The 25,573-nt window shown below is 38.0% G+C and overlaps 2 protein-coding genes and 1 long non-coding RNA gene across 8 annotated transcripts in view; 1 reads left to right on the top strand and 2 right to left on the bottom strand.

Moving 5' to 3' along the window:
* Window positions 1–8: 8 nt before the first annotated feature.
* Window positions 9–15,917, bottom strand: OSGEPL1 (O-sialoglycoprotein endopeptidase-like 1). 2 transcript variants are annotated; one of them, XM_011936471.1, is made up of 9 exons: window positions 15,366–15,917; window positions 14,097–14,337; window positions 8,510–8,897; window positions 7,489–7,693; window positions 7,264–7,412; window positions 6,194–6,324; window positions 5,998–6,069; window positions 3,889–3,995; window positions 9–519 (listed from the first exon to the last, which is right to left on the bottom strand). In XM_011936471.1, exons 2-8 carry the CDS (start codon window positions 14,315–14,317, stop codon window positions 3,917–3,919), a joined length of 1,245 nt encoding a protein of 414 aa, XP_011791861.1. In that variant the 5' UTR covers window positions 14,318–14,337; window positions 15,366–15,917; the 3' UTR covers window positions 9–519; window positions 3,889–3,916. The 2 variants fall into 2 exon arrangements, with proteins under 2 accessions (XP_011791861.1, XP_011791860.1); XM_011936470.1 differs by having other exon boundaries at window positions 9–689; window positions 15,858–15,917.
* LOC105507791 lies at window positions 15,461–18,250 on the top strand. The gene is made up of 2 exons (XR_001001157.1): window positions 15,461–15,676; window positions 17,544–18,250. It is a non-coding gene; the product is annotated as an uncharacterized LOC105507791 (long non-coding RNA).
* A 4,748-nt stretch (window positions 18,251–22,998) lies between these two features.
* The window catches only part of ORMDL1 (ORMDL sphingolipid biosynthesis regulator 1), a 15,078-nt gene continuing 12,503 nt past the window's right edge, over window positions 22,999–25,573 (bottom strand). For all 5 annotated transcript variants that reach the window (XM_011936457.1, XM_011936461.1, XM_011936459.1 and 2 more), the window contains exon 4: window positions 22,999–24,582. In XM_011936457.1, the coding sequence (XP_011791847.1) occupies window positions 24,447–24,582 (136 nt within the window). In that variant the 3' untranslated portion in view covers window positions 22,999–24,446. The remainder of the gene's footprint in view (window positions 24,583–25,573) is intronic.

Here is a 25,573-nt window from a genome sequence, read left to right as displayed (position 1 = left end):
TCCTGAGCCATCTTTTAAAAATTCTTTTATTTTTAATAGTGGTAATACGCAAATAACGTAACTGAATAATCTTTTTGAATGGAAGTTCTTGATCTCGATACTAAGCAGACTTTCCTTAGCATGTCTACGGGAATTTAATATCAGGTCAGAGTTATGGTTTCAAATAATAAGCAGGATTTCTGTAAAAGAAGGCCTGCACTTAAACCTTAAAATTTATCGACTGACATGAGTGGTATAACTAGTGTATATATCAAGAGTTAACATTTTTAAATTGGCGTGCAAGAGGCCTGATTCAAAGTAGCTCACATGGTAACATTTATTATAATACTGTGAGATATTTAGTAATAAATATTACAAATGTGTAAGTCTTCTAAGACCCAAAATGTATACTTAAGAAATATTTTGGCTAGGCATGGTGGCTCACACCTGTAATCCCAGCACTTCTGGAGGCCAAGGTGGGAGGATCACTTGAACTCAGCAGTTCAGGACCAGCTCGGGCAACATGGCAAGAGCCTGTCTCTACAAAAAATAGAAATAAAGTTGGCTGGGCATGGACATGCACACCTGTAGTCCCTATTCAAGAGGCTAAGGCAGGAGGATTGCTTGAGTTCAGGAAGTCAGGGTTGCAGTGAGTTGTGATCTTGCTACTGTAGATCTCTTGCTACTAGCCGAGGTCCAAGAGTGAGACCCTGTCTCAAAAAAAAAAAAAAAAAGTCTGAGAGTCAGTGGATGAAGCAGAAAAGAAAAATTAAAAAAGAAAATAAAAATTTTTTACAAGGGAGAAAAAGTTTTATTTAAAAATAAAATCCGAAATCATTGCCCATCAAGTACATAAGTATGGCTTTTGTAGCTAACAGTGTTGCTCATTCTCCCTATTTATAGAGTGTCTTTGGTTTGCAACTGGAAAAGGTAATAGTCTTTGTGGCTTAGAATCATATGATGTCTTTGCTCAAACAGCAATGTCTGCTTCTCCTATTTTACAGCTGCAGACAAATATGATACAAACACCTGGCTTCACTGTGTACTTTATTTTACTTATTTATTTATTTTTTTGAGATGGAGTCTCGCTCTGTCACCCAGGCTGGAGTGCAGTGGCAAGATCTCAGCTCACTCCGCCTCCCGGGTTCAGGCAATTCTGCCTCAGCCTCTTGAGTAGCTGGGATTACAGGCACCTGCCACCACGCCTGGCTAATTTTTGTATTTTTAGGAGAGACGAGGTTTCACCATGTTGGCCAGGCTGGTCTCGAACTCCTAACGTCAGGTGATCTGCCTGCCTTGGCCTCCCAAAGTGCTGGGATTACAGGTGTGAGCCACTGTGCCTGGCTTCACTGTTTACTTTAAAGCTCCCCTTTTCTCCATCCACTTGCTGAATTGCCTTCATACAGTCTGAGGGTCTTGCTGTAATCCATTCTCTACCTGGGCTGCAGTAAGCATTGAAAGTATATATTAATTAGCAGCTATTTTCCCCGATATGTACTTAGGGCTTTCTATGTGCCAGAGTCCAAAGTCAGTGAGTGAGTGAGTGAGTGGATGAATGAATGATTATTTATTTGTTTGTCTGTCTGAGACAGGGTCTTGCTCTGTTACCCAGGCTGGAGGGCAGTAGTGCAATCATAGCTCACTGTAGCCTATAACTCCTGGGTTCAAAGCAATCATCCCACCTCAGCCTCCTGAGTGGTTAGGGCTACAGGTCCTTGGTCTCTGTTATGCTGAGTGTGGTGGTACAGACCTGTAGCCCTAGCTACTCAGGAGGCTGAGGTCTCTGCTGTGTTGCCCAGGCTGGTCCCAAACTCCTGGCCTCAAGTGATCCTCCTCCCTTGGCCTCCCAAAGCACTAAGATGAGCTACCATGCAAAGCCTGTGTTCTTCACCACTGAAAAATAAGAGACGTCTTTAATCTTCATATTTAATTCTAAATTATCTTAATGGTGCTGAGTCACAACTTTCTGGTGGATTGACTAAAATATAGGAAATGCGGAGGGAAATGGTCTATTTTATACTAGAAAGGGATACATATTCAAGTAATAAATTGTGTTATCCAGCACCATTAAGGATAAGAATTCACAACAATGGAAATATTAAGCTTCTGTAGATATTTTAAAAAGCCTTTAGAGAGCAACTTTTGAGCTCTGAAACTGGTTTCAGGTAGGCTCGACTGTATTTTAGGACTATTTTCCGGTTATCAGAGTTCCTTTGCATTCAATTCCAGATATTTCCTGAGTATCTTGGCCTAGCCAGACCATCCTACCACTCCTAAAATGTATACTACTTCTCCTATAAATCCCCCCATAAAGATTATTTTTATTGGCCGGGCATGGTGGCTCACGCCTGTAATCCCAGCACTTTGGGAAGCTGAGGTGGGTGGATCACGTGGTCAGGAGTTCGCGACCAGCCTGGCCAGCATGGTGAAACCCCATCTCTACCAAAAATACAAAAAATGAGCTGGGCATAGTGGTGCTTGCCTGTAGTCCCAGCTACTCGGGAGGCTGAGGCAGGAGAATTGCTTGAATCTGGCAGATGGAGGTTGCAGTCAGCCGAGATTGAGCCATTGCATTCCAGCCTGGACAAGAGTGAGACTCTGTCTCAAAAAAAAAAAAAAAGATTATTTTTATTACTCCACAGTTTTTGTTTTTTTTAAAGGATGTATGAGAAGTCAGGCCCTGGAGGCTGAAGTTGGAGGATTACATGAGCCTAGGAGTTCTAGTCCAGCCTGGGCAACATAGCAAGATGCCGTCTAGACAAATAAAAATAAAAAATTATGCATGAGAAAGGTCTCCAGATATAGAGGGTTATATTCAAAGAATTGTGCATTTAGTTACTTTAATCAAGGCAGAAAAACAGTGATAATCTTACGATATTTGCAGTACAAAGTTTGGATTAAAAAAATTATCCAAAAAAACTCCCTCATTTATTTACATCTGATTATATACAATTCCTCAAATAACTGATGTGAAAGTATATGGACAACTAAAGCATACAATACATACTTGAGGGATTACTTACACGTCAAAATTGTAAAACCTCAAATTATATGAATTTTTAAAAATGCATAGACATCCTGTTTACTCCAGAGAGGATACCTAATCATGAACTCTTAAAATTAATAACATATTATGTTAGAGAAACTCAGCTTTTGTCTTGATTTGGAAATGTCTGCTTTGACATGACTTTGATCTAAAATTGCTTTCTCATGCACATTTGTAATCCCAGCACTTTGGGAGGCCGAGGCAGGCGGATTGCCTGAGCTCAGGAGTTCAAGACCACCCTGGGCAACATGGTGAAACCCTATCTCTACTGACCATACAAAAAATTAGCCAGGCGTGGTGGTGGGCTCCTGTAGTCCCAGCTACTCTGGAGACTGAGGCAGGAGAATTACTTGAACCCAGAGTAGAGGTTGCATGCAGTAAGCTGAGATCATACCACTGCACTCCAGCCTGGGTGACAGAGGGAGATTATCTCCAAAAAATAATAATGATAAAAAATAAAAATAAAACTGCTCTCTCATTATAAAGTCAGGTTCTTGTTTCAGTAGGAGTTAAAAAGTAGCTCCTCCTATCCTGATTTGCGGAAGCGGGGGAAAGTCCTAGGCCTGTATGATACAGGGCCAGAATTCAGCAAAATTACTATGCTTCTTCCAAAGTTTTTCTTTCTACTTGCCAACATCAATACATTCCTTTCTCAAAAGATGTTTTATTTTGGTTTTTAATAATTAAAAAAAAAACAGCTATGTTCCCTTGTAAGGCTTTAATACAGTACAGTATCTCAGAAGAGCAGGTAAAACATCAAACATAAAAAAGAAATAAGAATTCTTGATGAATAATTAATATTATATATCTTCTACAATTTGATACACAAAATAATAAAAACTTAATTTTAACATTAACACTACCTTTAGGGACTTTTTTGAACAGCAGAAATCATATCTCAATTTTTAATTGTGGTACTTTTACGGCAGCTTCTCCAACTTCTTTTGATATGTCTACTCCAAGAGGACATCTACATCATAAGCAGACAAGTCATATTATTTATTTGCTTCATGATCCATCACTAGTTCTGCAGACTATTTGCTTAGAATTATGACAATATAAATATCAAATGTTTAATTCATCACATGTGGTGATGATTCTTAAATACTTACAAATATACTGGGACCTCAAGTCAGGATAATGAAAGCTAGTCTCAATAAGAAATCTAAATTTTGAGATGTTCTTGAAAGAAACAGTTTTACTGCTCTCAAATACTGTAAATAAGTTAAAAACATAAAATGAAATATAAAAATAATGAAAAATGTCTTATAATTCTCTACAAAGCTAAAAAGGTAAAAACATTTTTGCCATACAGCTAAAGTCAAACCTGTGTCCATTCACATTTTAGAAATGTCCTAGCTTTCTATAGGTTCTTCTCTGAAGTTTCAAAAGCTGCCTTGCCCCTTTTCTACCATCTTTTGCCATTACTAGCCAAAGAGGTCTTAGTTCCTGCTGTCTTTTTCTGTTCCTCCTCAGTAACTAATTTTTGCTTCAGATTTCTGCTTTTCTACCATGTTGTCCAAGATAAGGCTTTGCTTTGACTGAATCTCAACCTGGAAAAAGCCATCATCTCCAGCCTCAACACTGCCACAAGGTGGCACAACTGAATCAGAAGATATACTCTATCTGAGACAAGGTATCAAAGGGATGCCTTCCGGTACTACTAACTCAATTCAGTTCATTCATGATGAGCATACATGTAATTCATGTATAGCACAACTGTCACGTTACGGAATATAATGCTGACAGTTGTGTTTTTTTTTTGTTTTTGAGATGGAGTCTTGCTCTGTCACCCAGGCTGGAGTGCAGTGGCATGACCTCAGCTTACTGCAACCTCCGCCTCGAGGATTCAAGCAATTCTCCTGCCTCAGCCTCCTGAGTAGCTGCGATTACAGGCGCCTGCCACTACACCTGGCTAATTTTTGTATTTTCAGTAGAGATGGGGTTTCACCATGTTGGCCAGGCTGGTCTTGAACTCCTAACCTCAGGTGATCTGCCCGCCTCAGCCTCCCAAAGTGCTGGGATTACAGGCATGAGCCACTGTGCTTGGCCAATGCTGACAAGTTAAAACATCAGATGAAACAGTGTTTAAAATATAATTATGTTAGATTATGAAAATAATTGTCTTTTACTATTCCAGAATTAACTTATAACAGAATTTGATAGTAATTTGAAAAACCAACCAGGCATGGTGGCTCACACCTGTCATCCCAGCATTTTGGGAGGCTGAGGTGGGTGGATCACTTGAGGCCTGGAGTTTGAGACCAGCCTGGCCAACATGACAAAACTCAAAAACTAAAAATACAAAAAATTAGCTGGGCACAGCTGTGTGAACCTATAATCCCAGCTACTCAGGAGGCTGAGGCATGACAGTCACTTGAATGTGGGAAGCAGAGGTTGCAGTAAGCCGAGAATGCACCACTGCACTCTAGCCTGGGTGACACAGTGAGACTCTTTAAAAAAAAAAAAAAAAAAGTAAAAGAAAAAGCTGTGCTATTCACTGGAACTTTGATTTGGGAGAGGAAATAAGGCTTGCAGGAAACAGCTATCTTTTGGCCAATTCTCAGCTGCCGGTGTGAAAGCATAATCACAACCCACTCTCACACCTGAATGCTTTCTGCATGTTTTCCTTAAATTTCCCAGCATACTTGCTGGTTCTGAGATGTTCCTGACATTGCAAAAGTCCAGGCCATGGACACAGTTTACATTCGAGTTCCAAAGGAGGGAATTCATCACTCTTATTCATGACCTGTTTCTAACTCACCTAAACTTGTCAAGATTTTTATAATTTGATACTACAGCAAAAATATTTCTCATATGGTATCAACCTTAACTAGGTTCATGAAAGAAATTTATGTAACTTTCCTTCAAGTACCACCAGAATGTCATGAAAACCTCATATATAAAGGCAAAATCCAGGCTTTGTCTTAAGTAATGTAACTTGCATAAAGATCATGAATGATATCACATACTTTGGTTCATAGCGGATGCCTTCTATGTCATGTAAAATGCCCAAGCCAGCACGTAGTCTTTCAATACCGTTCCTAAATAAGAATCATTAAAATAAAATCAATAGCTCCAAGATCTGAAGGAAGAAGGTTTAGTATGATAAAATGGCAATTAATATTTACATAGTTATGAGTGAAGCACATATATCCTGTGGCCTACCATGCAATCATAATGCCATTATCAGTGCACAGTCTGGGAGGAGGACACAACAAAGTGCACTGTGTTGCGTTTGTTAAAATTTCCAGAGCTCTGCGGACATAGAAGTTACTTGCAACACCACCAGATGCAACCTGAAGGAATTGAGAAAACCAAAATAACTATCATATATGGATAGGAACCAAGCTGCTAATTAAACCTGGGGAAAATATCAGCATTATACAATAATAAACTATCCCATTTTGAGATGGGTAATGGGCAAATGATATATCTACATAATAAAAATTTGGAAAGAAAAAAATTACTAACAATTCTAATAGCATACAAACATTATTAGCATTTTTGTATATTTTCTTCCAATCTTTCATCTAAATACTTATTTAGTGTAATCACAATCATAGAACCATTTTAGACTCTGAAGTTTTTTATTAAATATTTTGTGCATTTTACTATATAACTCTGAAAAAATTATTCTTTGATATCCAAGTAAAATTTCATCTATGAATTACCAACATTTAAACATTTTCTCACTTTAGTTTATAATTTTTAAATGAATAAAGTTTAAGATACAGTTAAACAGGATGTTTGTCTCAAGGCTTTTAAGCACAATTAAAGGGATTTCAGCTGGTACAATATAGTGGATTATCAGAACTTTACCAACATTAGTGTCACGAAAGTTGGTATACCATCTCCCACTGCTAAATGTGACTGGCTTATTAAAAAACAAACAAACAAAGGAATTTCATCAAATGATGAAGGAAATTCATCTATTTTTCTAAAAATAGTGATAGCAGTTACTGCATTTACTTTCTTTATTGTAAGCCCTCTTTTAAATCCAACAAGAGGATGCGATCTTAGACTTATGAGCCATAGAAGCTATACAGATGTCCCACGAAGCTGCCAAACTAGTACAAGAAATGGCTGTTAGTCTTTCCTATCCTGCATAATTTCATACTGTCAGGGCTAGCATAGGGCATAAAGATCTGTTCATCCTAAACACCAGGTCAAGGTCTTGGGAAAAAAGTAACATATTGCCAAGTGTAACTATTACTTTAAAATGAAATAAAACTTACCAGTACTGCATTATTTTGAGGTAACAAGTCTCTCTGCTTACAAAACAGAATAGCCCGATGTGTTCTTTTCACAATATGACATGCCATTGTGTGCTGTACTGTGGCAGCAATGTCTGCAGCTGAAGACAGGATTTGCCCCTCCTCAATACCTGCAGAAATGAGCAGGCATTTTTAGGCACAATCCAGGAACATTTATCTGTTCAACTTTACTAATTAGAAATATACCTTCCTCTTTTTCCTTTTTCATTATTCTTTTATTAGTAACTTGTTGAAGTCCAGTAAAAGAAAAATCACAGTTTTTAGCACGATGCAAGGGAGGTTTGATGTCAAAATGAAATCTATTTCCTTGTTTGGCCAAATGTTCTATGGCTTTCCCACCACTCATGGTGGAGCACTCTGGATGTTTTATTAAAGAAAGTCTTCTTGCCACCTATCAAAAAATTATATTTTTTTAGAGTCATAAAATTAAATACTTTGAAACGAAAAGATGCAAAGGAAATGAATTGAAAATTACTAACAAAACAAAACCCCCCTGAAGGAATAAAACATGCTATACTTTGGCAAATATAGACTACAGCTGATATTCAGGTAAGCAGACAACTCTGCTCCTTATGATGACACGAACAATAAGAGGCCAATCACTGCCCCATCTACGTTTGCTCTTCTATTGGGGTTGGAAAATAGGCTTGAAGTTGACAATGACTGCTTAATGATGAATGTCAATAATAAGAACTTGTCCTATACCTTCTTCCTATTATTTCACTGTGGAAAGCAGTGTTTTTATATATATGGCAGTAGCCTCTGTAGTGTTCTAAAACAAAGAGTGGGGGCGGGAAACCCTACCTGTCTGTGGTGTCAGCAATTGTGTGATTTAATTCTGCGCATTGCGTCTTTAATGTCATGTTAATCTATATATATTCTCTTATTTTACCTTTTTGGCAGTATGTTAGTTTACAAAGCACGTTCTTTCACATATATTATTTGACAAAATACATAACTGTATCTGCAAACTATTTCAGCCTTTATGTACAGATATGAACCTCTTAACATTTTATTAGGAAAGGCTAAGAATTATACAATTGTGTACTACTCTTTGTATTTTTTCTTACCATTGTGAATTTTTTTCAGTTTATTAAGATATCATTCAGAAATATTTAGGTGAATGGTGGTAGCACATTGATTGCTACTTAGTTGAAATGGACAACGTAACAAAAAAGAATGGAGAAATTAATTCTTAAATAATTACCTTGTCAAGCATGTCACCTGGTGCTATGTCCAAAGACTTTCCAAGAAGCAGAAAATCTGAAACTCCTTGAACTAATGCCAACAGACAGTGACCTCCAGAAATCAAAAGAACTAAAAAAGGAAATTCTACTTTATTGGTCAACCTAATAGTAAGTGCATGAGCCTCCATATGATGAATGGGAATGAATGGCTTTTTTAACTGTCCTACCAGCTGTAAGCTAAATGATAAGCCCACTCCCAGGCTTAAAGCAAGTCCTGGTTTTATGGTAGTTGCAATTGCTGAGAGGTCACTTGGTGAGATTCTACTGGCAGAAAGAGCTTCTTGTACTATTCGTTGAATATTGTCTCTGTGAAGCTGTTGAGCTACTGCAGGAACAATCCCACCTGTTCTGAAAGAAAGACAGCTTTTTGTAGTTTTAAGATTGTAAAAATGAGGAAAACTGATAATATATTACAGTTAAAGGCATGTCTTCAAGTTAATCATTACACAGCTGAGTAAGTCAAGTATTTTCTAATTGTGTGCCTTCTAACATAGCACACTATGGTTAAAACTCAGTAAGCAGTAATTAAGGGGATAATGTTTCTGACATTTTCAACTTATGCACAACAAACTCCCATGGATTTGTTTGTTGAGAAATGAAATCACCAAAATAATCTTGCAAAGCATTCCAGACAAGTTTTGAGCATGGGAAGGACAGGAAACAATTGTATTTAAGGAAAATTAATTTCCTTGCTGAGAGAAGAATTTAAGAGAGATTACTGTGAAAGTATTTGTGTAAAATGATTATATGTTAAACTGGGTGATTGTAGGAATGGAAAGAAAGGGACAGAGAACCTTAAGAACTGAAATAACTAATTGAATATAAGGGGACAGGGGGACTAAGGCATCAAAGCTTGTTCAGCTATTCAGCTGGAATGACTGGGAGAAAACAAATTCTAAAAGACAAACATGAAGACAGTTTTATAAAGAAGATGAGTTTATTTTAAAACACATTCCAATTGAGGTCACAGCAGGACAGTAGATGGCTTGCAATACTGAAATACAGTTTGGGAATCTGGTGCTCAGAGTTGGTAATTTGGATTTTTGGTCCATGTAGGATGGTGGATGGCCACTCCAAATATCAACTGTGAAGAACTAAGAGACAAATTTGCTAGCAATAAATTTGCTACCATGTGATTGATTTACAATATGAGAACTAGAGCAATAGAGTCTGCAAATTGCACTGCTAGTTTCAAAAAAAATCATCTTCAAATATTTGATGTTGCAAGACCTACTAGTTCTATGCGTAGAAATGAAAATCCTCAGTAAGTGCATTCAATGAATATTTGCTGAGCAATTAAAATATTGTTTCAGGCAGTGAGGGGGATATAAATGAAATGATCTGATTTCAACACATCCACATTGTAATATAATTTTCCTTAATTCTTCAAAGCTACTTTTTCTCTTATATTCCTCATCTTTGTTAGTGGCATCAGAGAACCCTTGGGTTTCAAAGTTCATCTTTACTTCCTTTCTCTCCTTCACTCTCCCCATTTAAGTTTACCACCACTCCCACTGCCAAGTCTCAAAAGCCCTCATCTCAGTCTATTTATTCAACAGTCTTCTAATTGTACTTTCCTAACTACGTCCTTTGATCCTTAGAGTCCATCCTATATTGCTGCCAGAGAATACTCTAAAGCACAGTGCTACCCCTGTTATTCCCCTACTCAAAACCTTTAGTTTCGTGGAATTTGGGAGGCATCAAATCTAAATTATCTCCCTGCCACTCATTCCTTCCTTCTCTGTCTTGCCTCCCTTCTTTCCTTTCTATGCTTTTTCTGTGTATTTTATCTTCCAGGGATTATGCTAAACACTAGGGCCAAATAAGAACATGGCTTTATTCTCAAAGAATTAATAATAACAATGTATTTTTGTCTTAGTATGATTTGTAGACAGTATGGAGTGTGGATTAGGGAACAAAGCTAATAAACAGGCAGGGAAACTATTGAGGCTTGAAGCTATAGCCAAGAGTCTATGCAAAAGACAATAAAGGATTGAACTCAATCAGTGAGAAAGCAGAGGAAAGTTGCAAAAAATATTTGGGAGATGGATTTACTATGAATGAATGACTGATTTGGATGTGGAATGGTGAGGGAAAAGTCAAGGATGTCCTTCAGGTTTCTGGCTTGGAAAAAGGGACTCCTCATGCCAAGTAATCCTCTATTACTGCACTTTCCATTCTGTTTCACAATGGTCTGCTTACTGTCTTCTTCACTTTTACTGATAGTAGTAGTAGAACTACTATTGTTACTAATAGCTAGCTTGTATTCAGCCCTTGCTATTCATCAAGAATGCCCCAAAAGCTTTAAAGGAATTCACACTTAATATTCACAACACTAATTTGAGTTAGTGGTAATTATTATCATTTAACAGATAAGCAAACTGAGGCACAAAAAATTGTGCACAGTATCAAATGTAGTAAATGGCTGAACCAGAATATAAGCCTAGTAAATGGCTGAACCAGAATATAAGCCTACACTCTAACCCACTTATATGGTGAGCTGTTCAAAGGCAAGGGTCATATGTCTCATTTATATTTGTACCCCCAACGCCCCAAGTATTGCCTGGCAGCTATAGGTATTCAAAAAATACTGAGATGCGCCAGGTGAATGGTATCACTGAAGCCTGTTTGCCCAGTAGTCTCCTTAAGTGACCTATGGTCTAGCTAAACTGAATGTCCAGTACTTTCTCACTTCTTTGCCTTTGCTGACAATGCTCACTTAGTGATATGGTTTGAATCTGTGTCCCTGCCCAAATTTCATGTAGAACGGTAATTCCCAATGTTGGAGATGGGGCCTGGTGGGAGGCAACTACATCATGGGGGCATATTTTCCCCTTGGTACTGTGTCGCCATAGTCAATGAGTTCTCATGAGATCTGGTTGTTTAACCAGATCTGGTTAAACAACCAGATCTCATAACCTGCCTGGGCCAGGCGCAGTGGTTCACGCCTGTAATCCCAGGACTTTGGGAGGCCTAGGCGGGTGGATCACTTGAGGTCGGGAGTTCGAGACCAACCTGACCAACATGGAGAAACCCCATCTCTACTAAAAATACAAAATTAGCTGGTCATGGTGGAGCATGCCTATAATCCTAGCTACCCGGAGGCTGAGGGGGGAGAATCGCTTGAATCCAGGAGGCAGAGGTTGCGGTGAGCCGAGATCACACCATTCCACTCCGGCCTGGGCAACAAGAGTGAAACTCCATCTCAAAAGAAAAAAAAAAAGTGTGTAGCCCCTCATCCCTCTCTTTTGGTCCTGCTCCTGCCATGTAAGATGCCTAGTCCCACTTTGCCTTCCATCATGAGTAAAAGCTCCCTGGGGCCTCCCCAGAAGCAGATGCTGCCATGTTTCCTACACAGCCTGTGGAAACGTGAACCAATTAAACCTCTTTTCTTTATAAATTACCCAGTCTCAGGTATTTCTTTATAGCAATGCAAGAACGAACTAACAAAGCCAGTTTATAATATTCTTTCCATCTCCATTCACTGAAGGCCTAACGAAAGGCCACTGAACACCTGTGATGTGTCAAACATTGTGTTGGGCACTAGGTATAGCATAGTGATTAATATAGACATGGCCCCTGTCACCATGGCACTTAGACTCTACTGAGATTATACATACACAAGCAAATGTATAAATTGTGAAAATATTACAAAGAAAATATGCAGGATATGATGATACAGAATAAATAGGATGGGAGTACCTAATTTAGATAAAGTGGTCAGGGTAGTCCTTTCTGTGCCATTAACTTTTACATGTTCAAAAGTTCAGTGCACTCAGGAAAAACTGAAAGGACTGTGAAGGCACGGTAATAATAGTTACCATCTGCACCACTTGTTTTACCTTATGCTGCCTTGCACTATTAATTCTCCTTGTAGGTCTAGACATCATGTCTCCATAATCAAGTTAAGCTTCCTGAAACCAAGGACTTTGCAGTACTTCACAGTGCCTTACTAATATCCAACACAGTCCCTTTCACATAGTTATTGTTTGAGGCTTAATCTGCCTCTTTACATATATTATTTCTAACACCACCTTCCCATAATTCTATGAGGCAGATGTTATTTTATTTACTTATTATTATTTTTTGAGATGGAGTTTCCCTCTCTCACCCAGGCTAAAGTCCAGTGGTGTGATCTCGGCTCACTGCAAGCTCCGCCTCCCGGGTTCACGCCATTCTCCTGCCTCAGCCTCCCGAGTAGCTGGGACTACAGGCGCCCACCACCACGCCCGGCTAATTTTTTTTTTTGTATTTTTAGTAGAGACGGGGCTTCACCATGTTAGCCAGAATGGTCTCGATCTCCTGACCTCGTGATCGCCCGCCTTGGCCTCCCAAAGTGCTGGGATTACAGGCGTGAGCCACTGCGCCTAGCCAATTTTCCTATTTTACTAATGTGAAAACAGAATCAGAGAAGATATGGAACTTGCCTACAGTTACAGAGCCAATACCAAGTGCTTAATTCAGGATTCAAATACAGGACTGTGATTCCAAAATACCAGGCTTTTTCACTATTCAGATGTTGTCAATTGATAGCTTAAAGGCATACTCATCTGTAGAGTATTTTAATATATTTTAAATTAGCTACTAATTTTAAAAATCTGGAAATACAACATTAAAAATCTGGATTTCCGGCCAGGCATGGTGGCTCACGCCTGTAATCCCCGCACTTTGAGAGGCCGAGGCAGGTGGATCACGACGTCAGGAGATTGAGACCATCATGGCCAGGATGGTGAAACCCTGTCTCTACTAAAATACAAAAAATTAGCTGGGCATGGTGATGCGCGCAGGTAGTCCCAGCTACTTGGCAGGCTGAGACGGGAATCGTTTGAATGCGGGAGCCGGAGGTTGCAGTGAGCTGAGATCATGCCACTGCACTCCAGCCTGGTGACAGAGTGAGACTCTGTCTTACACACACACACAAAAAATCTGGATTTCCATTTTCTCTTGAAAATTATAATAATCTAATAACACAGGTCCTGCATTCCCGCATGCCAACTGGCTAGAGCTGAGTGGTGACTTCCTCCAGACATTTTCCACTTTTTATCTTGTCCATTTATTGAGGTAACCTGCCTGGTGGTCCTCTACAAACATCTCAGTTTACAATCCTTGCACCATTCTATGCTTTAATACAACAGTGTATTATTATTTATTTAAGTACTAACACAACTTATATGTATAAATATGAACAGGAATTTTTTTTTTTTTCAATGACTAACACAGTTTTCCTAGGACTTCAGCTGAGACCATGAAACATAGAAGCGGAGAAAAGAAGGAATGCATTACTGAAGGAGAATCATCGATAAATACTGAAGCTGGGAATGAGCTCAGTATCTTTTGGCAACAGAATTAGTTAAGGTTGGGACCTTATTGTGAAGACCCTTAAAAGCCAAGATGAGGTGTTTGAGGTTTTCTAAATAGCAGTTATTAAAAGTGTTTGCAAAAAGGAATAAGACAGTAGCTCCTGAAAACTTTTATATATGACAAATACAAAAGAATGATTTTACTTTTTCCAAAAAAGTGGAAATAACTAAGATAATGTCTACTTACTTTAAATGAACTTCAGTTTGGGAATGTATTGCTTCTCCCAACACATTTCCAGTTTCATCCACCACAGCAGCTGCTGTATCATCACAACTGGTTTCAATTCCCAATACTATTTTGTGAAGAAATAGTGTTCCAGGATGAAAATTAAAACTTCTTAAAAATTCATAAACTTTCCTTTTTGATGGTTTAAAAAAAACTCCTGCTGTCTTATTCAAGATTAGCATACTTACTCTATAGATAATTCCTGAAACAGAATTACAGAAACAACTTATTATTTGCATCTGACATTAGCCAGCTTATTTTTCAATATATAGTTTTATAGAATTACAGGACAGTTTGTAAAAACTCACCAAAATTTTGTAAAGGCTATAGCAACATGTGAATATAAATAATATTATGAATGAATATAATATTCTCCAAGGGGGAAAACGGGTCAGATATAAAATTGTTTAGTATTATTATTACTTGCAGGTTGTTCCTACCAAAAGACTTATTATTAAGACAGCTAATATACAGTACAATAATTGACAGAGTCCTCTGAAAAGTGCTATTTATTTTCTGACAGCTAAAAGTAAGACAAAATATGGATTTTTCTAACAAGAATCAAACAACAAAGGCAGATGCAACAGATAAAAATACTGTTAATGTATTCTATTTCCTAAAAACACCTTTCAAAATAAAACTGGATCATTTGGTTCAAAAACAAGAGTTAACATAAACACACACACACACCAACTGCAACCTAACACCTATTTTATCCTTAATTACAATCTTTGGAATTAAATCTCCACTTTTTGCTATAGGTTTTGTCATAACAAGGATCTTCCCAAATCCTTTTCCCCCAAAATAATAGCAGCCCATCACTAAAGCACACTAGTATTTTCACACTGCGAAGTACCTAATTTCATGCCCCCATATCATCCGTTATAAAACTTTCTGGGTGTTAAAGCAGGTTCATTCTCCACCACACTAAAGGGACACAGGGCATCCCAGGGATTAGAGATGAGCGACCTATCTGCAGAGCGCAGTTGCGGGAAGTGCAGCCCACACAGACACAACGTAGAGGAATTAGATTTGCATTAACAAAATCTGGACAGGGAGGATTGTGCGAAGCACTACCTTTTCGGGCCAAGAAAGCGGCAGTGTGAACCCACGTGACTTTGGTAGCGCTGGTCTCCGGTAGGCTCTAAGGCGGCGAAGGGCGCAAACTCGAACCGCTTTTGCAAGTGCGCAAAAGCGTCAGTGGGGTGAAGAGTGAGCAATTTCACCCACCTTCCTCTTGGGCGGTAGTAGCCAGCACTTTTCCCCTTTCCCTAGTAAAGACTGCCGACTGCCCTTACTGCTGCGGAAGAAAACACGAACCTGGCGCCCGGAAGTGATGTCATCGACACCGTGCAAGGTCCTTTCCAGAGCTAGCTGCTGTTTCACTATAGAGAGCCGCACGCTTAGTGAGGAAAAGCTTAAGGGCCGTCTTTGCCCGAAACGCTCTCTGTGCGCGCCTGCATTTCCCCCCAGATTTGCAGGTGATGAGGGTTTCGTAAAATTACACAGCTAGTGACTGATCCAGCGGAGACCGAATACAGGTTTGTCTGACTACACAACATCAAGTTCCAAACACTAAGCTACATTAAAAAGTAATTTTTTTTTTTTTTTTTTGCCCTTGGCTGGAATTTGGTTGCTACTGTGAGAAAAGGATGGGGTAGATTATTCGTCATTCTATTTTTAAGGGAATTATCACCAAATCTAAAGGTAGGGGTGAGGTACCTGATACTTTCATCGGAGAAACAGGATGGAATTTAGCGGCGCCCCCTAGCCGGATTCCCAGAGAACGGAAGTGTTTCTGGTCGGACAGTGTAAACCGTTTCTCCCACTTCACTAGGAAGAAAGGGACTGGCTTATTTTTACAATTAAAAAACGAACAAAACAAAACTCTGGAGACTGAGGCAGGAGAACTGCTTGAACTGGGACCCGGGAGGCGGAGGTAGCAGTAAGCCAAGATCGCGCCACTGCACTCTAGCCTGATCTACAGAGTGAGACTCTGTCTCAAAAAAAAAAAAAAAAATGGCTGTGGTAAATATTCAGTTGCCTTAAAAAATCCTATTTTCATAATGCATTTTATTGTCCTTGCTTAAATGTACACGAAATTCAGCATGGTATGTTTTCGGAGTCTTGCACCTGCTTTTTATTTTTTTTTGCTTTTATTGGTTTGTGAACTGTTTTGAACACTGTTTGAACAGATTTATTTCAAGAGTCAGTCTTCTCCCACGCTGGTATTTAAGATTTTAGTAAGCAAGGACCTTAGAATCCACTGTTGTACAGGGTTGGCATATATACCTGCACTTTGCACGTTGTGAAGCTCTGGGTATAAAAGATGAGTAAATCCCATAACAACATGTTGGGAAGCCAGAGTACAGTCTAGAGGTAGATACAGATAAGTAAGTAATTACCAGAATATGGTTGAGGTTTTTTAGTTGGAATTTGTGTTTTTCAAAAATTTCATTTATGTATAACAATAACAATAATGATAAAGTGGCACTATGTACCAGGCACCTGTTGTAGATTAATTTCTTTCACAATCCCATGAAGTAGTTTCTGTCCTCATTTTACAGGCAACTGGGCCACAGAGTTTGGGTGCTTTGGAGGTCACACAACTAGGAAAAGCAAAGCTAGGATTAGAAGTCAGGCCATCTGGCACTGGAGTCTGTTTTCTTAACTGCTAGAAGAGAAAATAACTCACATTTTCTCTAGGGTGCACTGTTGGCCTAAAAAAGGAAAAAAAGAAAAATTAAAACCCAAAGGTTAAGAAAAATTAGTCATACTGTTAGAGGGGTCAGAGGTTATTTCTGTTATACACTGGAATCCAGTTTGAACATAAAACCTTTCACATCAGGTATTATTTTTCTTACAATTCCAATTATGTTCAGCAGGTTATCCCAATGCTCTTCTGTGCTGTCAAGACAAGCAAGATCCTGTGTGTGCTATCATTGGTAGATTCCTCATCTAGGCACTCTTGGCCAATGTTGAGTACAAATGCTGTATTATGTGAAACAGGAGAACTCTAGGGCACATTAGTAAGGAATTTTATCTTTCCCTTGACCGAATATATATGAAGTGACACTTACACAAGTCACATGTATTTAGCAAAGGTGTACATTTTCTGTGTTCTTATTGTAACATAGGAGAGGGTTATTGGGGGAAAGGCATGTATGCTGAGTCCTGTCTGTACTTTTATGCAGATACAGCTAGAATGCCACTCATGGGCATTCTCAACAAATACGGCCTATGTAAGCTCAACATAAATCAAGAGTTCCAGCTGAATCTAGATATGCTTATTTTGTCTCAGATACTGGGTGTCTAACTTTCCATTTGTAGCCTTCAGAGGAAAATTGTATTATTAATACATATTATATATTAACACATAGAAGAATCTTATTTTTCTTTTTTTTTTAGATGGAGTCTCACTCTGTCGCCAGGCTGCAGTGCAGTGGTGCCATCTCGGCTCACTGCCACCTCCACCTCTTGGGTTCAAGCGATTTTCCTGCCTCAGCCTTCCGAGTAGCTAGGACTACAGGTGCCCCCCACCATGCCCAGCTAATTTTTGTATTTTTAGTACGGATGACATTTCACTATGTTGGCTAGGCTGGTTTTGAACTCCTGACCTCGTGATCCAGCTGCCTCGGCTTCCCAAAGTGCTGGAATTACAGGCATGAGCCACTGCGCCTGGCCCGAATCTTAATTTTCAATATTTATTTCCTAATTATGTTCTACTAGGTTAGGTTTTATTTTCATTTATTACATATTTATTGGGTTATTTCCTTTGTGCTAGGAACTTTATTAGTTATTAAGGATACAGATAAGGTCCATTCTCTGTTCTCAAGGATCTGAGTCTAGAGGCAGAAGACAAAATGCAATACAGAATTATGGAAATGTGAGTGGAAAGTGCATTCAGAGAGGCGTATTACTTGGGGAAAGCCACGTTGGCTTGCCACAGATATGTATACGCAGCCTGGCAGGCTCATAGTGTGATTACTTGAGTTTCAATATCTGATTATTTTATAGGCTTGAAATTGGTTTATCAGGTCTGGAAGTGACTGGACTCGGGAGTACTGAGTTACCCACCACAAATTGCTAATAAAATGGCGTGTAAAAGCCATTAATACTAATGTATTTGTTGATGAGAAATGCAATTATGGGGGAGCGAGGATAGTTGAGTTTGCCGGTCATTATCTTCCTTCTATTGACCAAATTACAATGAAGGCTAAATCCAAATTATAATCAGAAGATTGCTTGGTAAATATGGAATGGAAACAATAGACATGAGTTTGGTGCTTTTAATGGCTAATATTTCAAGCCTGATGCAGCCCTTTCCACTTGAGTCACATATGTGTCTTACATTCTTTGAGTTGGCTAGTGCTAAAAATACATTGCCATTTTCCTTTCTCCTTTTTTTTTTTGAGATGAGGTCTTGCTCTGTTGCCAGGCTGGATTGCACTAGCGTGATCTCGGCTCACTGCAACCTCTGCCTCCCGGGTTCAAGCGATTCTCCTACCTCAGCCTCCCGAGTAGCTGAGACTACAGGTGCGTGCCACCACGCCCAGCTAATTTTTGTATTTTTGGTAGAGATGGGGTTTCATCATGTTGGCCAGGATGGTCTCCATCTCTTGACCTCGTGATCCACCCGCCTCGGCCTCCCAAAGTGCCAGGATTACAGGCATGAGCCACTGCGCTGTGCCAGCCCATCCTTTCTCCTGTTAAATTTTCTTTGCTGACCAGTATCTCTTGATGTGGAACATTCTTTCATTAGTGGTAATACTGTCAATCAGGTCTTTGGAAGATATTTTGGGTTTTGTTTGCTGAGCCATTATGCTTATTTTACAAATTAACTTTTCTGAACTTTATTGCGGTAGAATTTACATAACAAAATTTACCATTTTAACCATTTTTAAGTTCAAAGGAACTAAGTACATTCACATTGCTATGCAACCATGACTACCATCTAGCTCCAGAACCTTTTCCTCTTCCCAAACTGAAATTCCGTACCCATTAAACAGTAAGCTCCCAGCTGGGCACAGTGGCTTGCTCCTGTAACCCCAGCACTTTGGGAGGCTGAGGTGGGCGGATTACCTGGGGTCAGGAGTTCGAGACCAGCCTGGCTAACATGATGGCCGTCTCTACTAAAAATACAAAAATTACCTGGGTGTGGTGATGAATGCCTGTAATCCCAGCTACGTGGGAGGCTGAGGCATGAGATTCACTTGAACCCGGGAAGCAGAGGTTGCAGTGAGCCGGGACTGTGCCACTGCACTCCAGCCTGGGCAACAGAGGGAGACTCCATCTCAAAAAAAAAAAAACAAAAAGAAAAAGAAAACCAAAAACCAATAAGCTCCCATTCCTTCTGCCTTCCAACCCTTAGCAACCACCATTCCACTTTGTCTTTGAATTTGATTACTCTAGGAATTCATAAAAGTGAGATTACACAGTATGTGTCATTTTGTGATTTATTTCACATCATAATGTCTTCAAGATTCATCCAGGATGTAATATGTATCAGAATTTTCCTCCTTCTTAAGGCTGGATAATATTCCATTGTGTGTATATGTCACATTTCTTTTAACCATTCATCCCTTGATGGACACTTGGATTGCTTCCATCTTCTGGCTATTGTGAATAATGCTGCTGTGAACAAAAATGTACAAGTATCTGTCCAAGTTCCTGCTTTCACTTCTGGTATATACCCAGGAGTGGAACTGCTGGATATAATTTTAATTTTTGAGGAATCTCCATACTAGATGATCTTATTTCCTTATTTTTCAAGTGTGTGGATCTATGTGTGGTTTTGGCAGGGAAGGGAGAGGGTGAGTCTCTTGTCGTTCCCACATACTCCCCCATGACTGTTAAGTAATGTGTTAGAAGCATATGGTTTGATGAGAATTCTAGGAGAGACAAATGTTTCAAAGGATCTCTGTATTTTTACCAGCAATAACTAATAAATCATCTGGCTTCTCTGTTCTCACTATAAAAATTATAAAATGAGGAAAATACTGCATGTTTTATCATCTTGGTGAAATAGTCAACATAAATGCAGAATATTTGAAAACTCGGGGTTTTCAAAATAAGATTATCAATAAAAATTTATAATTGCATAATTGGAAAGTCAGAAAATCTATACACTAAATTCCTTTCATATTTTATATCTTAAAACTATTTATTTTACAATGTTAATGAAGTAGCTTATTTCTTTACTAAAATTCTTGTATTGAAGATTATTTTATCAGCACATACTTATGCAGTACAAGTGAACGGACACAGTGATAAACTGCTTTATCTGCTAAACTTAACATTAGTTAGAACTTGAGAGCTACACATGTCATTTCATAACCATTGTTTATCAAGGGCTTGAATCATTAGTCAAGAAATGAAATAAATTACAGTACTACACTGAAAACCCAATTTTTTTTTTTTTACTGTTTTTCTAATTATGAAATGTTTCAGGTTTTGAAAAAAAGGAAATACTATAAACAACTTCTGTGAGGCCAACATTCAACTTGAGATAAAATCATCCAATACAGTTGAAGCCCTGTGTCCTATATACTTGATACATTCAGGATTCTGACTTTGATGTTTATAATTCTCTTGCATTCATTTGTAGCTATATGAAAAATTTTAAACCCAACATAACAAACTACTTGCTAAATCACTGGATCATTTTTACCTGGAACTGAGATTAGGGAGTAAAATGTGATACATCTCATTATTTTCTTTCTGACACAATAGAGTTTATCTCTGCTATTCTACTTACCTTCCCCTCCCCTGCCTTGCACTACTCCAAACCTCCTTTTAGGGTATTTTACCTAGACACGTCTTTTTAGTACTGAACTTGTTCACATTTCTCACATCGACATGTACTATCCATGTTACTGTTTTGGGAATTACTCTTTTCTTTCTATCCTGTTAGAAAGACTATTAAATTGCACTGGTTGACACTGGGTTGCTCCATTTGTGTTCTTCATGACTAGCATAAGGTTATTTTTGGGTGATACTTATTGATGACATATATAATATAGAAGACACAGGAGAAATATACTGCATGAAAATCAAGATTCAGCTTTAGCTAGACAAGATGAATCAATAAACTAAAATCTAACAAGATGGAGTTCCATAGGAAAAATGTCTTAAGAGTTTGGTTTCATAAATCAATTTAATATGTGAAGGGTAACCATAATTTAACAGCACTATATATTGAAGATTTAAGATTTTAGTGACATAGTGAATCAGTGATATGTAGTTGTCAAAATAAAAAACTAAAGTGGTATTAGGCAGCGTTAAAAAAAAGCATCCAGAACAGGGGAAGTGGTACTCTTTCACAGCATATCTGATCACCTCTTGTATTTAACTCTTGTGCTATATAGTAAGGAATAAACTGGAACTTAGAGCAGAATTACTAGGATAGTGGGAGAAATGTGAAACCATATCATATCGAAAATGATGAAGGCTCTAGTAATATTTATTCCATGCTGCTGACACAAGTTATATTTAAATAGTTGAAGAGTTATGTAAAGATTAGATTTTTGACTCAATATACAACAAATTGTAAATTCCATTACAAAACTAGAATATACTGTCTTATAAGTCCTCTTCTATTAATATTATTATTAAAACAGAACTGAACAGAAGGGTGGTAATTAACGAAGATTCAAGCTAAGGTAGGGGGCCCAGCGGGCAGATCACTTGAGGTCAGGAGTTTCAGACCATCCTGACCAACATGGTGAAATACCATCTCTACCAAAAATACAAAATTAGCTGGGCGTGGTCGCACACACCCATTATCCCAGCTACTCAGGAGGCTGAGGCAGGAGAATTGCTTTAACACGGGAGGCAGAGGTTGCAGTGAGCTGGGATCACATCACTGTGCTCCAGCCTGGGAGACCAAAAAAACCCGGCTCCAGCCATCTCAAAAAAAAAAAAAAAAAAAAAAGTTAAGGCAGGGGGTTGAATTACAGGGTGTCTAAGGGCTTCTCTAACTTAGCCTCATATAGCTCTATAAGCTAATTCACATAGGTATTAGTCAAGAAGATATTATTATGTCCCTTAGGATCTTTATAATTCAATAGACAGTAATACCATAAACCTAGAAAAAGGATGGGGGCAAGTCAAAGGGACACAGCAGTCAACTTGTAAGAGCTCCTAATGGTCAAAGCTGGAGGACAATTTGAGCAACAAATCATGATAATGGATTATAACCCAAAGAATGAAATATCCATGAGCCCAGAGTATAAGTGATTTAATAAATAAGTAGATGAGGGAGAAGAGACAAATCTTCCTTATAAAAGATTCCAGTAAGTAATTATAGAAGGAATAAGGGAAACAGAAAATCATCACTAGAACTCCACAGTAATAATTGCTGCAAGAAAGATCCACCAATGAATGCTAAAATTAGTGGCATTTCTGAGCTCATGACTCCTTAGAAACTGCCATTATGTCTCCTGACTTGAAGTGAGGAGCATTTATGGCATGGCAATTTATTTTGTTTCAAGTAATAGTCATTATAGATTTTGTTTGAAACTGGACTGTAGCCATCAAAGGGAAGGGAGTTGGTTTGTCTTGTTTACAGACTATCCTCAGTACCTAACATAATTCTTGTAACAGAGTGGTCCCTTCAAATATCTGCTGAGTAAATATTTCTAAAGCATTGACAGGAGAAAGCAGTGAAGAAAGCATGTATTAGAAGGAGACTTCTGTCTCTGAAGTATATTAAAAAAAGTAAGCCTTTTGAGATGAACTTTAAAATAAAGAAAAATGAATGTTTTTTGTTACTTTAATCTTACAAATTCAGTTGCTTAAAAATAAACTTGAAATATGTCACTTTAATTTTGATGACTAAATTTGGAGAGCTTTTGAAATAATCTTACACCAAGGAAAAATTTTATTAAATTATGGATCACCAGTTATTTAAAAATACATGGGAAAAGACAGACATACAAAGGTAATATCATACAACTGATTTCTAAACTCAATACTTTTGAAATACAAAACAATGATCATTACCCCCAAAAGTCAGTTTACTGACACGAATTGATGTTTAAGTTGGTCTATAACTCTTTTCATTCAATTATGTTTATAAATGTTACTGAATTTTTAAATTTTGTCCCATATCTGAACTTTGTTTTTTTTGACATGTTTACTTCTCAAAGCAGTATATAGTTATTTCTTGCAATTAATGTCAGCAACTATAGGAAGCTTTCCTAAGTCACAAGAATTCAATGTGGTTGCTGTTCTGGAGACAGTTACCATTTTGGGCTATATATACTAAAACCCACGTATTCAAAGGCAAAATATTCATGGGCAAAATATGGGGGTTGAGAGCAGGAGGACTAAGAAAAGAAAATGTTATCTTTTACTGCAGACCTGCCAAAAAAGACTCCATTACTTACTTTGGTAATATTGCTAGAGACATCATTTCTGCCACAGGTTGGCTATATGGTTGTTCCTTTTATATTTCCTTTTTCAAATGATGACAAACTTTGCCAATTCAATTGTTCAACCAAATAAGCAGACACCTTTAAATTACCATTACTTTTTAGTTGCTTGAAAGAAATAAATTATTTTCTTAATTGGTTTAGCAGCCTTGTATCTGGAAAAGCAGTAAAACCCGCTTTGTTCCAAAATTAGAACACTGACTCAGGGGCTGCTTGTAAGATACTTGGCTATTTTCTATCACCAATCAGTCACAAAGGTGAACCTCCATGAACTCTGTAATGTAATAAATGTAAAAATGGCCTCACTGACCAATACACAATATTGAGCCAGCAAAACCAAAAAAGTACCCTCATAAGTGAGAAATGGCTTGTATAAAACAAGAGGATATACATCCTCTTACATAAAACAAGAGAAATATGTATGGTAATAAAAATAATCTTTAATAAACTTGTATAGAGATGATTCCGGTTTACATGTAAGTCTGCTTTAACTAACCATGGCTGAATGATTGGAAGTGTTCTTTTCTTAACACAATGCCCATTCATTATAAGTTAAGCTGGTCCTAGTTTTTTACAAATCTCTTATTTCTTTGAATTTATCTACTACACCCTCACTGTGATGCCCTTGAACTTACAAGCTGGGCCTGCCCAGCCTGCTTATCAAGCCCCTCTTCAGAAATATACCAGATGTATTAAACAGAGGCATCATTTAATGGAAATCCGCACTTCAAAACAGCACTTGAAGGACCAGCCATTGGCCCTCCAATGTAAATACTTCTTATTTCACATTATCACAGAAACAGTGCAGTTTACTAACCACTCCTTTCTTATAAGAAATTCAGCAGCTGTAAAAATTTTTGTTCAGTTTCAAAACATTTCAATACTTATTAATTCCAAAGATCCGAACACCATGTAGCTGTGGCATTTTGGGAATTAGCACACTCAGGAGAGAAGCTGTGTTTAGGATGAAGTGAGTTGGATCATACTTCGTATAGAAACTTGCCAGAAAATATCTGTAGAGATAAAAGTTAAGAATATATATAACATCCAAAAATAAAATTACTTAGAACAATTTTAAAGGTAGAAAAAAAAGGCCACTAAAGCATAAATACCTAAAAATAAAACTATTTCTGAGCACTAAAATAAGAGGAACCATTTTAGTTTGGCCCCAAGTTTTATCTCATTAGGAACTAAAAAATTTGTTTAATGGAGGTCCACATTTTCCATTTTTGTAATTGTATTAAATACATTTAATAGAACACATTGCATCCTTTAAAGCAAGGCTTTCAAACTAGGGTTCATACGCCCTCTGTAATTACAGGTATGGTTCTGTATTTCCATGTATGTTTCTGAGAGAGATCCGGATTCAAAGCATTCATCTTATTCTCAAAAAGTTTTATGACTCACAGGTCAAAAACCTCTACTGCAAAGCTCCGAAAAAATGGGGTTTTAGTGCATTAGTATAATTCCTATCTTTGAAGGAAATAAATATTTGGTTGCCCTTTTGATGTTCTAATTTTCATACTGTAGTTGATTGAGCAGCTCTGTAACCAGTTTAACTGGTAACTTGAAAGACACTGTTGTACCATTCCAGCTGCTTTTTAATAATCAAATGCATGTATGTTTTTGGATATCCAACTGAGAATTTGTTTTAACAAGCCCCAGGCCTAAAGCACCTTTAAAACCATAAATCACAAAGTCCAGAATGTTTAGTTTTACCTACGGGTATATCAAGGTGCAGGCACATCATCTGATTACTAATGGAATAATACAGATAAGATGTAAAGAATAAAACATCATGTCTTATTTGTTCATAACTAAGAAGTTAGTTTCTATTTAGGTGTTTGTCTATTTTTGCAGTACACAAGGAAAGTATTCTTTTTTTTTTTTTTGAGGTGGAGTCTCGCTCTGTCACTCGGACTGGAGTGCAGTGGCCGGATCTCAGCTCACTGCAAGCTCCGCCTCCTGGGTTTACGCCATTCTCCTGCCTCAGCCTCCCAAGTA

This window comes from Colobus angolensis, unplaced genomic scaffold, assembly GCF_000951035.1.
Source record: "Colobus angolensis palliatus isolate OR3802 unplaced genomic scaffold, Cang.pa_1.0 Scaffold153, whole genome shotgun sequence".
Taxonomy (NCBI): domain Eukaryota; kingdom Metazoa; phylum Chordata; class Mammalia; order Primates; family Cercopithecidae; genus Colobus; species Colobus angolensis.
This window is presented reverse-complemented; position numbering and strand designations above follow the sequence as displayed.

Coding starts and splice junctions, on each gene's coding strand:
- OSGEPL1 (XM_011936470.1), bottom strand. Junction 8,898..14,096: donor CAAACTGAAGTTCATTTAAA/GTAAGTAGACAT, acceptor TCTTTCTTTCAG/AACAGGTGGGATTGTTCCTG. Junction 7,694..8,509: donor CAGGTGACATGCTTGACAAG/GTAATTATTTAA, acceptor ATTTTTTGATAG/GTGGCAAGAAGACTTTCTTT.